The 16,274-nt window shown below is 36.7% G+C and overlaps 1 protein-coding gene across 4 annotated transcripts in view; it reads right to left on the bottom strand.

The window, feature by feature from the left end:
* LOC129578559 (cadherin-86C) overlaps nucleotides 1-16,274 on the bottom strand; it is a 52,213-nt gene that overhangs the window by 27,352 nt on the left and 8,587 nt on the right. For all 4 annotated transcript variants that reach the window (XR_008689116.1, XR_008689117.1, XM_055467320.1 and 1 more), the window contains exon 2: nucleotides 404-942. Coding sequence is in view for 2 of the 4 variants with exons in the window: in XM_055467320.1 (XP_055323295.1) it covers nucleotides 404-462 (59 nt within the window). In the remaining 2 variants the exon portion in view is untranslated. The remainder of the gene's footprint in view (nucleotides 1-403; nucleotides 943-16,274) is intronic.

Here is a 16,274-nt window from a genome sequence, read left to right as displayed (position 1 = left end):
TGTCCATATGATGTACGATGGGCCAAAGTGCTAACAGCTACCGCGCGTTATATATGTATGCATTTCTTTTTAGTTCGTTAAAAAAATATTGCATTTGTTCCGGCAAAGTATTCGGTATCAAGATAATGAAACTGTTTCAACAACTTGCAACAGCAATTGTTTTTTCATTCCAACTATTCCATCAACTTGGCGCGAACTATTCGAATTGTTCAATTTATCACGCCTGAATACTTGAATGAAGAGCGTTAGACCAAACACACTCTGAAGGTGAATTCATTTAGCGAAGCTCTTCTATTTTACATTTTTGTTTTGTGTCATCATTTGCGAATCAAAAAACATTTCTTTGATTTGCTTTACTTTTCGTTTGTGGTTTTAAGTTAGAAATACTTTGTTGTCTTCTTACCTGATGGTGTCCCTTAGTTTGAAAGTTGTCGCGTGTATGGAATATGTTGACGGCGTCATAAAATTGTACTCAGCATAATTGCTGTCAGAAAACGAATTTTTTTTTTACATCAAAATAAAAAATCAACGTGTGTTTGAACCGGTGCGCTGAGAGAATCGTTTGAGTGATTGTGTCGAGAGCACACGGCAAAACAAACACTTTTCTGTAACTGGACAAATAGTAAAAGAAACCATGCGATTGATTTTCGGTGTAATTGGACGAAATTTAAAATTAAGTCATTTTTTCTGCTCTTTTCGGTTGTATATAGAATTATTCGTTTTGAAGCACTCACGAAATCGATTTTCTTTCATTGACACACACAAAATGAAAAAAAAAAACAAACAAATAAACCACTCTGTTAAGTTTGGTAAAGTAAAGCGAGTGTGCCTCATTAAAGTCAAAAGGAAGTAGATTGAAATTTATAATTCAGTCGTCATGAAATCGGTTGCTCTATCCAGCTCGCCTCCATGTTGTCATTTCAAACTCCTTACTAATTCGATCTAAATTAAATGAAAGAATGAAAGAGAAGAGAAACGGTTGAAAACAAAAGCCATTTAGAATTGAATTGCTTTGCTGAAAATCAATTTACGTTTTTCAATTTGGTATTTGATTTGAATTTGTGACGTTGCGAAAAATCGGTGTCGACAGGTGGAATAGTAATATACAAAGATATCAAGCCGAAAAGAAGAAAGAAAAAAACTATGTTCGGTTTAACTTGATTGTCCTGGATTTCCAAGAATGTACTACAGTATATTGTAATCAATATGTTAAATTTTTATTTCACAATAAAGCATAAGCGGGTGGCGTCAGCGAATTTTAGGGCTTCTACTAATTACATTCTATGACGCCCTTGCTTGTGGCTCTCCCTATCTCTCAATGGACTTGTTGCAAAAAGTGTTTTCGTCAAAATCGTCCTAATTACCCATTAAAGTGGAAAGTATAACAACAACAACATCACACAAACTCACATACACCAAATTTGCTTATCAATAACAAAAAACCTAGACCAAAGGACACACACGCGTTTACGTGGGATCTGAACCAGATTCTTAGAAATCCGAATCATTTTCAATTCGATTATATGATTCACGACTTTCTCATGGCTAAACACGCAGCCGGAGTCAGCCTTAACATTTCAATGCAAATAGGTCAATTTCATTATCAAGATCTCAATATGCGCTTGTTGAGTTAAAAGAAACAACAACAAATATGCGGTGTGTATGTGACTAATAACGACAAAAAAAAAATATACGAACGGAATTAGCATGGAAAGCTCTTGGCCTGTGAAATGTTTGCCAATTGTTCTCCACTTTACACGAATGCCTCTTCAGAAAGCAACCCAGAGACTCAGATTCAGTAGTGCGTGAAATATGCCAATTTTACATATTTACATATGCTCGCGCCCAATGACTCTAGACTTTTTTTCTATATTAATTTTTTTTATGCTGAATGATTGCGGCTATTTTTATTTGGTATCACTCATTTCATCACAAATGAAGAAGTAGTCCATGCATTTAATTGGGTCGCAGGTATATAGCGAAAAAAGTAGAACCGTTTCACATACGAACAAACTATGTGATTGAATGTGCGCGCATATATCACGTGAAAATCCCCATAATAAGAACATGCATTATTATATTTCCACGATATGGATAGTGGTGTGTATGCCGTTTCTCTTTTTTTTCTACTGTGGTCGTTGTTCTGTTGGACGTTTTATTGAAGCGGCGATCGCAATTTTTATCGGCCATTAGATTCGTGTCTAAGCGTGGCGGTGGCGGTAGTAGTGGCAAACGAAAGTGAAAATCGACAACAGACGACGGAACATGTGACCATATGAAATATTCCAATGTAATTTGTTTTCCCCATAATTTCTCTCCACTTTTATTTCTATGTCGATATGTGTGTAAAATAAAGAGAAAAAAAAAGAGAAAAAAAATAAACCCAATATTTCGATGGCCCTGACCCAAAATTAAATTATTGTTGTAATCGATAAATGAAATCGCGTTGAAATATATGAAAAACACACTTCGAGTAAAGTGAGGGGCCGACGGAGTGAAATGACATGTTTTCCTTTCATTATTTTTACTGGCGCATTTATTGAATCACTTGACCATCATAGAACTTGTGTTTTATCAGCGGCATCATGTCATTACTTGCGTCTACCACCATTAAATAGGTGCACAAGCGAACGACTAATTTTTTTTTCACCTTAGTTTTGTTAGGCTGGGAACGATTCCAATTACTGATTATGCGATTATTATACGGTGAAAAATAAAAACGATTCATTCATATTGCATTTGGCAATTGAATGCGAACATTTGAAGCAGATTCACCGAAAATCATAGACATACATTTTTTCCCTTCCAAATTCGGCACCAATTCAATTTAGTCTGCCAGTGTTTTTTTTTCTCGCCAACTTTTTTATTTATCGCAATTTTTCGTGCCAATTTGGTCGTGAATATGATTGTTCGTGTTCTCTTTTTGTTTTAGATTTTTCACGTTTCCACACATAAATCACATGATTTTCACGATCTGAGCGCGCATTGCTCCTCCATCAAAGCGTGCCGCTCAGTTGGTGTAGATAATCAAATCGTGACTTATTCCTCGAATTATATGTTCTTGTTCCGTTTCTCTCTCTCTTTCTTTCTTTTGTTCTTTTTTAAATGTGTTCCGTCATTGTCCAGCACATTGTTTCAGGGTCACACTTCAAATGACCATCGATGAGAGTACATTGTTGTTTGTCACCCGAATTAGCTGTGTTTTTTTAATGTCGATTCGATGTCGCCTCACGTCGATTGCGTTTATCATAGAAAGTTTTCCCAGTCTTCAAGATCAAACAAACCAACGACCATTTTACACTAGAAAAAAGTTCAAGACCGAACGGAATGTCACATCATCAAAAAATACACTTGAATGTCGTTCATCTCTCTGGCATTTCGTGTACATCGTAGAGAAGAAGAAAACGACAGCAAAAAAAAAAACATTTGGTGTGTACAGCGAAGAGAGCGAGTGAAGAAAAAACAATAACGTTGTAACGACCTCTTGAAATATGAATTAGACGAGATTAAACGGCCGTATAATTGAAGTTAAACGTAAGCCCTCTCTAAATAATACATTCCACTAGCTTGACAACGAATTTTATCGAAATTGACGCCATATTCACACGTTCAATTTTGCTCCGAGCTTTTTTCATTTTTTCTTCTTCCTCTTTTTTTCACCATTGTGGTGTGTTTGCTCAAGGAAATGTATATCAGTGGGTTGTTTTGAGTTTTCACTTTAATTTCACATACATATCAATGTACAAACATACAGAGGCACAACGTTAAACAACAATCATCACTTGCATTACATATGAATGCAGGAAATTTGTATATTTACTTTACACGTTTTATAAATCAATTGAAATTCAGTTAGCACGATATTGTGCATGTTCGATTGTATAACAACACCGGGTATTGTGTGTGTGTGTGTGCGCTATGTTGTGTTGTGCCGTGCTTTGCCACATTTGACATCAGCTGCATTTCATTTTCACTTTTAATTTGAAGCGAGTAGTAAAGCTTTTCCCGTCCGATAATTGATTTTGAAACGAATTTGTCGCCGAATCCATGCGGTGTATTGAGGAACAGAGAATGAGAAGAGAAAAAAAGCACTAAGAAAAAGATTAAGTGCCATTGACATGAAGCAGTGCCGTGTGCCTTTTATGGATAAAGGGAACAATTTGAATTAGCTTGATAATAGTGTTTTGAATTTTTGCAATTTTCCGTTTACACATACATATAGACACACATAAACACCACCTATCAATTCGTACAAGTTCTCACTCTGCTTCAATTCGATGATCAAAGAAAAACCAAATCCAGATTGTTTTTCTCCTTATTCTTCTTCTTCTTCTTCTCCGCGTTTTATTGCCACACTCTCTCCCTCATTGAACGATGCATTTACTCAGTCTCACCGAGAGATTGCGGTTTTTGCACGCGTTAAATAGGTAAATCATTTTAGCTTGATCACGCAACGCAAACGTATAATTTATTATATTAACCATCGTTATCATAGTCATGGGCAAGCACACGAGATGAATCTTTTGGCCAAATCAGCTTCAATGAGCTTCGGAAAAACGGCATCATTATGTTTTGCCCAATCTGGTTGTAGGTATCATAGCACCCAAATAGTTCACATAATGTGTATGTGTTGGAACATTTAAAGATGTCTTCATGCTGTTAAGCTGATAGAGTTTCATCGAAATGCGCATGGAGTGGGAATATGGAAAGAAAAGAAGAGTAGACTAAAAAAAAACGGCAACGCCATCGATACGTTTCGAAGTCGAATCAGTTTAAAATGACGATTGTGCGACGTTTAAATGCCAATTAAAGCTAACCAATTGCTGGTAGATTTTGCTTTTTTTTATAATGATAATCACCACATGGACATCGTAAACGCAAGCAAATGCAATGTTATGTAAGTGCATGAACATTCAATTCTATGCTACTGCAAATATGCATGTAAGCGTGACATTAGCCAAGCATCGGCGTGTCATTGCTGTTGCTGCTGCTGCTGCCGCCGCTTTTTTTAACCATATTCATTTCGCTTCTTTTTCTATGTCTCTTTGATTTGAGGTGAATTTAGTGCGTTAATCTAAATTTCATAGGTTGTAATTAAATTGGATGGTGTTTTTTTTTATCATAGAAACGAGCTTTGTGAATGTCACGAAAGAAGACACAAACAGAACCATCTCATTGAACATTGAGAGTTGGCTCAGTGTCGCAGTGAACAAGCAAATATCGAATACGCAATGCGAACGAACTGAGTGTGATTCTTAAGATTCATTTCGTGGAAATTTATTATTATCACTGGTTTTTATTTGCACAAACGCGGCAAATGTGCGCTTGAAATGTGTTCCGATTGTTCCGTCATCAGGTATGTTCCAGTGTTTGCGCGCGCACACTCGCATAAAATGCATTTGGATCATTCTAGTGGTTTGATCGAGAGAGAAAAAACTAGTCCCTGAGAGCGATAAATTTATTGAAGCACAGAAAAAGAGGCGCATGAATGCATGCAGTCGAAAACGGGCATTACAAACCAAATTCTAACATTGCAATTGCTTTGTAAAATTATTGGCTGCGTATCATTGATGGAGGAGAAACAAAAACAACAACCGAAGAAAAATAAACTGAATCGGCAACACAAAAGTCGCCTCTAACGCAATAGATAACGTGCTATAAAACGACCCGGAGGCTACCAACCGAGAGCGCAATACTATTCAACACAAAAGACGCACCACAAACGATATATATATTGCTTGTGCTCTAACAACGCTATTCATACACAATCGGTAATGATCTCTGAAATAAAATTCAAGTGCCACAAAACAAATTATCTTTCCTCATTGCATTCGATTCGATTTTTCGGTCGGAAATGCGCGTGACTCGAACTCGAACGGAATTGATTATTATTGAAATCATTATCAATGGGTACGGACCGTGAGCGCACGCGCGCGCGTATTCATACTCCAAGACATATCACGTTGATTAGTATGCACAATTTTATTCGAAACTACAATTTTCCTCCCGACGAATGGAGGCTTGCCGAATAGTAAGTTGGAAAGAAAAATTGGCAAGTTTTACCGAATTTCTACAACACTTGCATTTCTCCGTCGTCACACAGCACCAATTGGCATCCATTGTTTTTCTCCCGATTTGCAAATTATGTGCAGCGTGCATGCGCGCACGAGCTTTCTATTGAATTATAACGACTAATTAAAAGTTCGTACAATCGAGACCAATATGCGCAGACAGATTAATGACTGCAACCAAAGAAGCGAGATGAAAAACAAAAAAAGTAATCGAAACGATTTAGAAAGGCACATGAAATAGAGACACAAGGAAACAACTCATGGGTGTAAGGTTAAGTCATCTATGATCAGAAATCAGATGAACATTTTGTAGAAATCAGTTTCGCTTTAATCATTTCCGTTTTCATAAAGAGAAGAAAAAAAATTGCATTGCCGAATGCTATTGTTGGGTTTTGAGGCGTGAGCGTTCAGGCGCGCGCGCGAGCGCTCGCTCTCATGGCCACAAAAGAAATGCGAACGAAAAATGATTTGTATCAGCCAAATCGAAAACTTATCGCTCTAATCCATTTTTACAGTAACAGAGATATCAGATCGTGACAGACACAAAGCGAGCACGTTTTTATGTGCACTTAAACGAGGTATTACCATTTTATTCAAACAATTATTACATTGAGAAAGAAATGATGAGCTCAGGTGACAGTGGAAACGAGATGAGATTATGTCTATTGATTGCCGCAGCACTAAAAGTGGCTGTGGCACAAAGACAAAACGCATGAATCAAACCCAACCGTATTGAGATGAATGGAGTGAAAGAGAGTGTGGAGATGGGAACAAGCCGAAAAGTATCACAAGGATTACGTTCACTGATATCGATGATTAATTGAATATTATTCAAAATCACATTGTTGTGATCGTTTAGAAACTCGATTAGTTGCATTTACCGGTGACAGCGATCCTCTGAGGCAACGATCAAACAGCGAGATATGAGTGAGAGTCGTCGCATAGACCAAAACCATTGCACAAAACGAAAGGGATTTGCTATGGAATTGAAGAGTAGGAGAGAAAAAGAGAGACAAAAAACCACAATCGATTTAAAGATTTGTTGTTTTTTTCTTCTTCATCTGTTCGTCTCTTGTCTCTTCCATTGTGCCAACATATTTTGACATCTGGACACATATTTTCGAATCCATTTGGCAGCTGTGTCTGTTGTTATCGTGAGAAATGAATTTCCTGCCAACGTTTAACCGAATGTGGATCAGGTAACATGAAATAAATTGGTTGAAGCCGTGGCGTTTTTTTTTCCTTCTTTTTCAATGGTACATACATGCACACACACACACGCACTTCATCACATATAAAATATTGTCAATTAAAAAAATTGGCTCAGTATGATTCGAAATGGGTCTCCTTCGTTCACTACCGTTATCGCCTCTCGCCACTGGCTTATCTTTGCAAAAAAGAATATCCACAAATCTCAACACATGTCCCGCTTCGATATCATTCGTCCATATATTTTTTTCACAAAGGAGATTTATGACAAAGACCGATACAGAAAAAAAGCACTGTTGCCCAAGCCTAAACTCACTAAAAGTTATTACGGTAGCGCGCTAACCATGACGAAGAAGAGAAAAAGTCTTTTTTTTCCCGCTGCATATATGAGCACAGTTCAACACAAGAAGCACACTCGAAACCAATCTTACGCGTAATACATATATCAACATCGACATAAGCATTAACATCACATTCGACATAAAATATATCGACGAGCAAATTAAGTTATGCACAAACTAGGAAAAATCTTATTGACTATATTTGGTGCCAATAATGAGACATATTATTCCAAAATATTCACATAATTCATGCGCCTCGTCACAAATCAACCCGTTCAAATGATCCATCCAAACAGCGCAATACAACACATGTTCATCAGAGTGGATAGGAAAAGTGCATCGCTTTGGAAGCGAGCATTCGAATTTTCATAATTTGTTTTTAAAAAACCAATTTAATTTTCATTCGTATAATTAATGACCCGTGTGCAAAAGAAGTTTTGGATAACCGAAGGGCAAACGACGTTAAGAGAATCACCATGCCAAAATGGACATGTTTTCAGTCGTTCATATTTTTATGTTTTGCGATGTTATAACCATTTATTGGCCGGAGATCAATTCATGCATTCATTAAATCGATCTCCTTTACATATTAACATCAAATCGATTTACATATTCGATGAATGATATTTGCTTTTAGCATTCGGCGTCTCTCTCTCTCTCTCTCTCTCTCTCTCTCTCTGGGTGTGCTGTTTCTTGTTCACCGTGTCTGATTTCTAGGATTGAATGGAATGCTCAAAATTATCACTGGCATATTTAAATTTAGTATGTGCAATGTGCATGTAATCGAGACGCTAAGCCGCACGAAGCATAGACGAAAAACCCCATAATATCGTTCGTTATTCTCAGAATATGGACACATTTTGGCATAGCATGGTCATTTCATATGCTTTTATTTTTCTACTTCTGCAGACTAAAACTGTCTATAGTTTGCTGTCAGGGAGCAGCAACAGCAGTCGCTGCAGTTAAGTAAAAACAGAATTGAGTGTGTGTGTGTATGTGTGACTAAATCACATGTCTTGGGCTTGATATGGACAAAAGAGCTTGGTACAGTGGCACTTGAGACTAAAGTTGGCGCGTTTTTGGGCTCTGTATGTGCAGCAAGATCATAAATTGTATTATTTTTCGAAATATTTCGTTAGTGTCAACATTAATTGATACTTCAGTCGATCATTTTGAGTGCAATTAAAGAGAACACGGTTGCCATCGACCGAATAAAAATTGGACGTGTAAAGTAGCTCGTAATTTGGTGTGGCGATGGCAATTTGACGCGAATCAAAAATGGGTTTGTATTTGACACTATTTCGCATTTTGAATCGACCTCCTCGACACACCAACCAACAGCGTGCGCCTTCGGAATGATCCCATAGTGCGTCACCGCAATCGAAACATTTGAAACATTTTTTAAGTATTTTTATTCAATTTAACTGTCACGATAAATACGAGTCTTTAATGTGGCTCAACCACCTACAACTGCAACTCCAAGACAATAATAGGTAGTTGTCAGTTTGGTTTTCGCATTTCAAACGTATATGAAATGAATTTTTCGTTTATTTTGTGTACTCATCTAACACACATAACACAAAGTCCAATGATTTATATGCAATTTATGGCTTTTGCGTACCCTTATTTGGTAGTCTGGTGAATATTTCTTAGTGATTTTGTCCATAATCTTTTCTCCTATTTTTTTCTTCACTCTCATTTTGTGGCTGTTAATTAAACTTTGTAAAGCCAGTGGCAATCACCCATTGACACGTTAACAAAAAATTAACCATTTTCATTTGAAATCGAGAAAAATCATATATCGTATATAACCGTTGCACCAGATTGATCGACATCAATCGATGTCTCTCGGTGAGTGTCGTATATTTAATCTGTCTATCAAACAAAAATTCGCTTCCCTGTAATGCGCATTCGTGTTAATATTTCTACAATTTGTAGTTTTACGAGAGAGAGAGAGAAAAACGAGTGCCATATAAAATCATTTTTGGCCTCTGCACACCAACAAGCCAACGACAAACGAATTAAGATAAAACAAATAGTCAATGCGACAACATGAATGCGCCATCCTTGGAAGCGCATAACCATTACTTCGCATAAATGAAACACAAACACAGCGACAAACACCCGTTGCCGCCGTAAAAGTACAAATCGAAATAATATTTCATGCGATTTGTTTGGCCAAATCCATAAAAAAAGCTCATATCGCTATTAAAATATGTATATAAATAAATTAATGAAAATCATTATGTAGGAAATTACGTATTACAACAACAACAACAACAACAACAACAACAACAACAACAACAACAACAACAACAACAACAAAATCTAAGACTATATTAGTGCGATTTGAAAATCCGACGAGTCGAACGCGACTATTGCAGCTAGCAAAATATAAATATAATTTTAATCGATTTAAGCACAAAATGGTTATTCGATGTGATGGATTTTTTTCCTTCATTCGGCTCAGACGGAGTGTGTGTGTGTGTGTGTGTATGATGTATGTGTATGTGATACACAGTGGCTGATATTCGGTTGTTATGATTTTGCTGTATGTTTTCTAAATGATCTTAAAATCCGTATGAATCTCACACATTATTCCGCTATATTTCACTCGTTAAAAAATAGTGCAGCGCAAAGCTTCCCGGTTGGTTGTGGCTATTGTATATCGACTCGAGACTGCAGTGTTTTGATTGAGTGTGTCGCCTGTACGTTTGATGTTGATTTACTATCATGATCTGTTTCCCATAAAAACTCGAAGAGAAATGGTATTTCAAAGCAAAATAGTCGTCATTTCTCATTCACGCCTTTGAAGATTGATGGATCGAAAGAAATTCCGACAACACTAAAACCTAGTCCGACTAATTGAAGTTCATTTTGAACTGTGCACAAAATCGTCCTTCGATTAGACTTCTTGAACAACCATTTAATCCGATAGTTGAACGTTTCGAATTCTCTTCACATCCAAATGACTACGTATCTGAATAATATGTCTTTGAAGGTGCTGTATATGTGCGAATGAATTCTCAGTTCAACAGTGACACACCAATAATCAAGAGCGAAAGAGCCAGATAGAGAAAATAATCACAACGGACGAAGCATAGATTGAACGAACGAATCAGAATCTCATAACATGATGTGCTCATTTCGTCCGTTGATCGTTTTCGACGAGCACGGCTGAATGAGGTTGGTCTGCATCAATTCAATTAAATTTCAAAATGGGTCTAGATCTTGTGTCGCATTCTGATAACGAATGCGAGCACGTCGGCTACAAAATGCAGACCAATTATAGCACCAACGTTTCTGCCCGACATGTCGGAATTGTATAACCGTCGATGCATGTGCGATATTGAAAATGAAATTAAAGAAGAAAACCACTCGCAAGCACACAGATCGATCGACCCAAGTGCAACGAGAAGAACGAAAGAAAGACAGAGCAAAAACAAAACAAACCAACAACCATACGGAATCGTCGTTGAATCTCATATCTTTCGTAAGAAGGAACTGAAGAAAAAAAAAATAAAAAGTGGATTTGTTTTGCGATTTGTCGCGATTTGTGCATGCTTGTGTTTATGTGTGTGGTAAGGGCGCTTGCAATACTTTCGATTATAATGAATCCGAAATGCAATGTTGTGTTCGACTCATCTAATTGGATTGACTTGATTGCATACAATAAAATACAAACCATACAACAATAAAATATATTTGACAATGACGATTTTGCCCGAATGTGAACGACGATCGACGGACCAAAGCCAACATCTATCAGCGTGATGGCGGTCGTAGCTCTGGAAGCCGGTTACTTTAGCCTTTCAACAGACAACAGCAGCAACCACAGCCAATGATAAAGAAAAACCACATCAGAAAAAGAAACACCACGCCATTCGATCCGTCTGGATGTTGTGTTAGCACCACATTGTATGATTGTATCCCACTCGCTGCGATCTCTTTCGTTACACATACACACGGAAAATAAGATAAATATTTCGTTGTCACATTGAATGGAATTTAAGTTTGGGTTTTCGGCTTTGCATCTTAAAATGCTACAGTCACGAACATTTCGTCAGAGGAGAGAGAGAGAAAAACGTATGTATTAAACATAATCCGGCGTAAATATTCAACGAAAAATCGCAAACTGCATTTTATCAGACAATAATAATCGAATAGCTTGTGAAAATATGATTTTTTGTTTATGTTTATGTTTGTGTGTGTGTGTGTGTGTGTGTGACAGAGAGCCTTTAGTCATTCATTTATTAGCGATACATTTGAAGTATTCAATTCTTCACTTTGCCATAATTCATTCAATAAATGTCGATCTTCAGTTGGAGATTGACAATTAAACAAATTTATGGAGGGCACAATCTGTGTGCTGTTGATCCGTGGGGCATAACATCATCTCAGTGGAGAAGAAAAAAAGAAGAGGAAAGGCTTATCTTTCATTGTATTCTTTTAGTTAAATAACACTTTGTGCAACATTCAGATGCGATATTTCCAAGCAATCGCCTGATCGGTACACATCATTTATTATTATAGACATTGTACACATTTTGCACGCAGTTCAATGTGGGTCTATTTGAATCTACAAGCTTTTTTCGCTATAACTCTTTATAGTTTGATTATTCTTATCTCATGACAATATCTCGCAGTGCGTATGGTATGAAAAATTCTACCATCATAAAAGCCCACGAAGATCACATTCGATATTTCAAAAAGAAAAAAAAAACAGAAAGAAAAAGTCGAACCAGTGAACTGATTGATTTTGTGGCCACTCAAATTGAGAAATCTGCAAAACCAAAAAAATTATCGCAACAATTGGATTTCACCATGAGCAAACGAAATAAACGCACACACAGGGTATATAATCAGTTTTTGATATACAGACACAATTCCATGTTCAAAGTCGACTAAGAGTTGCGTAAGACACACCAACGTTCAACGAACGTAGTGGACACGGATAACATTCTCGATTTCAAAGATTAGGAATTAATGATTTCTTTGTTCAAATTTGAAGTTAATTAATGAACACCATGAAAACGCCTTTCTCTCGGATTTTCGAACGTCCCAACACGATTAAACGCTAAAGCATACGCTATTAGAACGGTATTAGTCGTGCCTGTACACAAGGAAGACCTCTCCCAAGATATATTCCGCTCATGTTCATCTTCGAACGATTTCACGCGTCAAAAATATTACTCAATATGCTCTTCATTTGCCTTTGTCTCACCGATGGCCACATAGATCACAGTGCGATACAAGTGAACGAAAAAAAATCGATTATTTGAAAGTAGTACACAGTTTGAGGCGGTTCATCAGAATAGATTCAATGTGGTTTTGTTTTCTAATTCCGATCCAAATCATTTGCTAAAATTTTGTGAATTGAAAAACCGAAATGATCCACTTTGACCAATAGTGCTAGATCGCTTGTGTTCGCTACTCGGATGTTGTGTCTTGCGAAATTGGCTTACAATTCACCATTTTTGCATGTGGCAAAATTGCAGCTGTTAATTGCTTTATCATAATGTCTGACTGGCGATGCGAGAAAAAAAAGGACAATTGGCTTCGTTGCGCTGCAATTTTTTGGAATTTCATCGACTTCGGAAATCTCGTTAACTCCGGCTTTTATTTATTAATCTGTTTTTGATTTAAAACATTTTGCATAGCAGAAATCGTGCGTACAGTCGCATATTGCGGCAAACTATAAAGACGAACTCACTCACAACATATATAACATACACACAGTGTGTGTGTGTGTATTCGTTATTCTCGATCGCTTTTTTTCGTCTGTTTATTTTTTATATTTTCAGTACAGCCGTTTCTTTCGGTCTCTGAACTGATTTATTTATACGTTTTTTTTTCCGTTGCTTTGTTTTTGTCTGTGCGCAAGATCTCTTTTTCTTCATATTTTTCCTGTGTATTCAGTTTGTGCTTTTTTTTTGCCCATTCGTCCAATACAAATTCATAGCATTCAGCCCATTCTTCCGTTTATTTTTCGGCGCTCTTTTGCGTTTCATGAAGTGGTCTTATTTCTGTCATACGTCCCATGCGCGCACATGTACAAAGTAACATTTTCAAAGTATGAAATATAATTTATAATTATCATTACTGTTTTCAATTTTACAACGAAAAATACGAGCAAAATTGCAGCCGTCCATTTTGCTTCCTCTTTTGGATCTGTGCGCATTATGTGGAAAAACACAAATATATATTTCATCTCTGTTTCTGTTTCATCGTGTTTTTACCGAAGTCGGAATTGATTTTTTTTTCTGGTCACGATTCCTATTTAAATAGAAAATTGAATTGAGATTCTTTTTCTCTTTTTTTTTTTTAATTTAATTTATGAACTTCATCAATGATTCCGGTGTTTCTACAGTTTTTTTCCGTTAGCAATCACAGTCGTCTACTGTAAGTACGCAAAAAAAAGTTAGCGAAGGAAGAAAAGAAAAACCATTGTTAAAATGAAAACAATTTTCTCGCTAGTTTTCTGCATGTTTCAAGTGCCGCCACGCGCGATATCACCAAGATTAATTTACAAGTCACAGAACGCGAGCAACGTTCATGCTTTTCACAAAATAAATGAATTATTTCATTTGACAGCAAATGCAAATGCTTCGGTTCTGGCATTGAGATTTACGTTTTTGCCTTTGATTATTATTATATGCTGGTAATTTAATATGAAGAGGAAAGCAAGGAAAAAAGCAAACTTTTCATGTTTTTATTGCAAAATTTTGCAGTGTCCGGAGTGCGAAAGCAATTGATTGGAACATGCCATCGTCTGCCTGACCAGCATTTGCAAACCGAAATCGCATAATATTGATTTTTTTTCCACACTCGTCGAACATTTTGTAAACAACAATGAATCGATAAAATCGAACTCACTCTCTTTCTCTCGGTTTCTCGTTCAAATAACACACAGAAATTTTGCAGCAACAACAAAAAAATCCAGACAAAACAATTTCGGGGAAAAATTTTTATGTGGTACCCACTGTGGCGAGAACAAGCAGATTTCAATAACATAAAATCTTCTAAACTGCACTTCAAACGAAGCAACGTCCATAAAAACGACGTCGTCATATGTAGTTTTTTTTTACGTGTATATATTTTCATTCCATATTTTTATCGCCTTTTCTGCTTCATTTTCTGGTTTGCGCGTTCGGTTTTCGGTTACAAAAGACGTATATTCAAAGATTGAAACTGGTGCATAAATCATTCATTTCAAACTTTTCGAACCATCGTTGTCTGCAGGCTATAATTATTTTTATATATATTCTCTCTCGTCAGTCTGCAAATGAATAGAATATCGAAATCAATATAATCGAAATAAACCGGGCAAATGTTGTGTGTGTGTGTGTGTGTGTGTTGTTTGTATCTTTTTCATTCCTTATTTTGCAACTCTTGCGGCATCTACTTTTCGTCGTAATATAAGTTCATTTCTGTGTTTTGCCCTGCAACAACAACAAAAAACGACGAATTTCATTTGTGTGATCTTTTTTGTTCGGACATTCTTGTCGGCTGCGGTCGGAGGATCACAAATCAGATTGATCTACAAATTTGCATCAATGGGATCAAATACATTTGCATATATTTTCCATCGAAAATCGTTCAACTCTATCATCGTCCAAAGCTATTTGAATCGATTAGGAGCGACAGAAATGAAAATTGAAGGTATGAAAACAACCATTTCGGAGCTTGATTGCTACAACTTAACGACCTGGTAATCAAATCAGTCAATCAATATAACTACTGATACTGATAATCAAATGAGTTCAAGGCGGCTAGAAATAAAGAGCCTCAGCTTGAATGTAACACTGCGTGCGTTTGGATAATATTTTTCCGTTCCTTTTTTGCTCTCTCTCTCTCTCTCTCTCTCTGTCGTTATTTACCTAACGGGCCAGCTCAAGATTATAACTGCCCACAATTGAAGCACAAAGTTTCACGGCGCTTCAGCAAAACCAGTCATTCTTTGATAATCAAATCAACATCATATGTTACAAAGTATTCTTAGACTGTACGATACACGATGCACGATACACGAATCAAACCAATACTTTCAATCCTGAACTAGTGCAAAAGAAATAATAATGGCCATTTAATTGTTGCAAAGCATTGTGTTGAAGAAATACTTTAAAACCATTTTGAATGTGACATTTGCGAGCCTTAAGGCAAAATTTCAATTTATGAATATTCATGCGATTCGGAAAACTTTTTTTTCTTCATTTCAATACGAAACGCGAATGGAAAAGAGAAAAAAGAAACGGGAGTTCTCATGCGTCCAAGCGTAAGTATTGCAAATCACGAATGCCAAGAGAACCGTCGTTTATGCGTTATGTAAAGAGAAGAGAAAGAAAACTGAAATGAAAAGAAACGTGCCAAATGAATTTGTCCAGTACATACATGTCAATCGCACGCAGTTTTATCGGTGCGCCACATGTTTCTCTCTGTCGCTAATTATTTTGTTTCCATATTGAAAATCGAACGGGGTAATGAGTCTTGTTACGGCTTACACATTAAATCGATTAGAAATCTACGCCAAATCAATCCATTTTACCAATGGTGACAGCTATCGCACACCAATAGTTCCAGCGTCAATTTTATCGAAGTTGAAATTTTTTCGAAGAGTGAGAGAGACAGAGATTTGATGTCCACAAAAGACAGG

The sequence above is a fragment of the Sitodiplosis mosellana genome, unplaced genomic scaffold, assembly GCF_009176505.1.
Source record: "Sitodiplosis mosellana isolate CC-2019 unplaced genomic scaffold, AAFC_SMos_1.0 Smas_scaffold_6226, whole genome shotgun sequence".
In the NCBI taxonomy this organism is placed as follows: Eukaryota; Metazoa; Arthropoda; class Insecta; order Diptera; family Cecidomyiidae; genus Sitodiplosis; species Sitodiplosis mosellana.
Note: the sequence above shows the minus strand (reverse complement) of the source record. Positions and strands in the feature narration are given on the sequence as shown.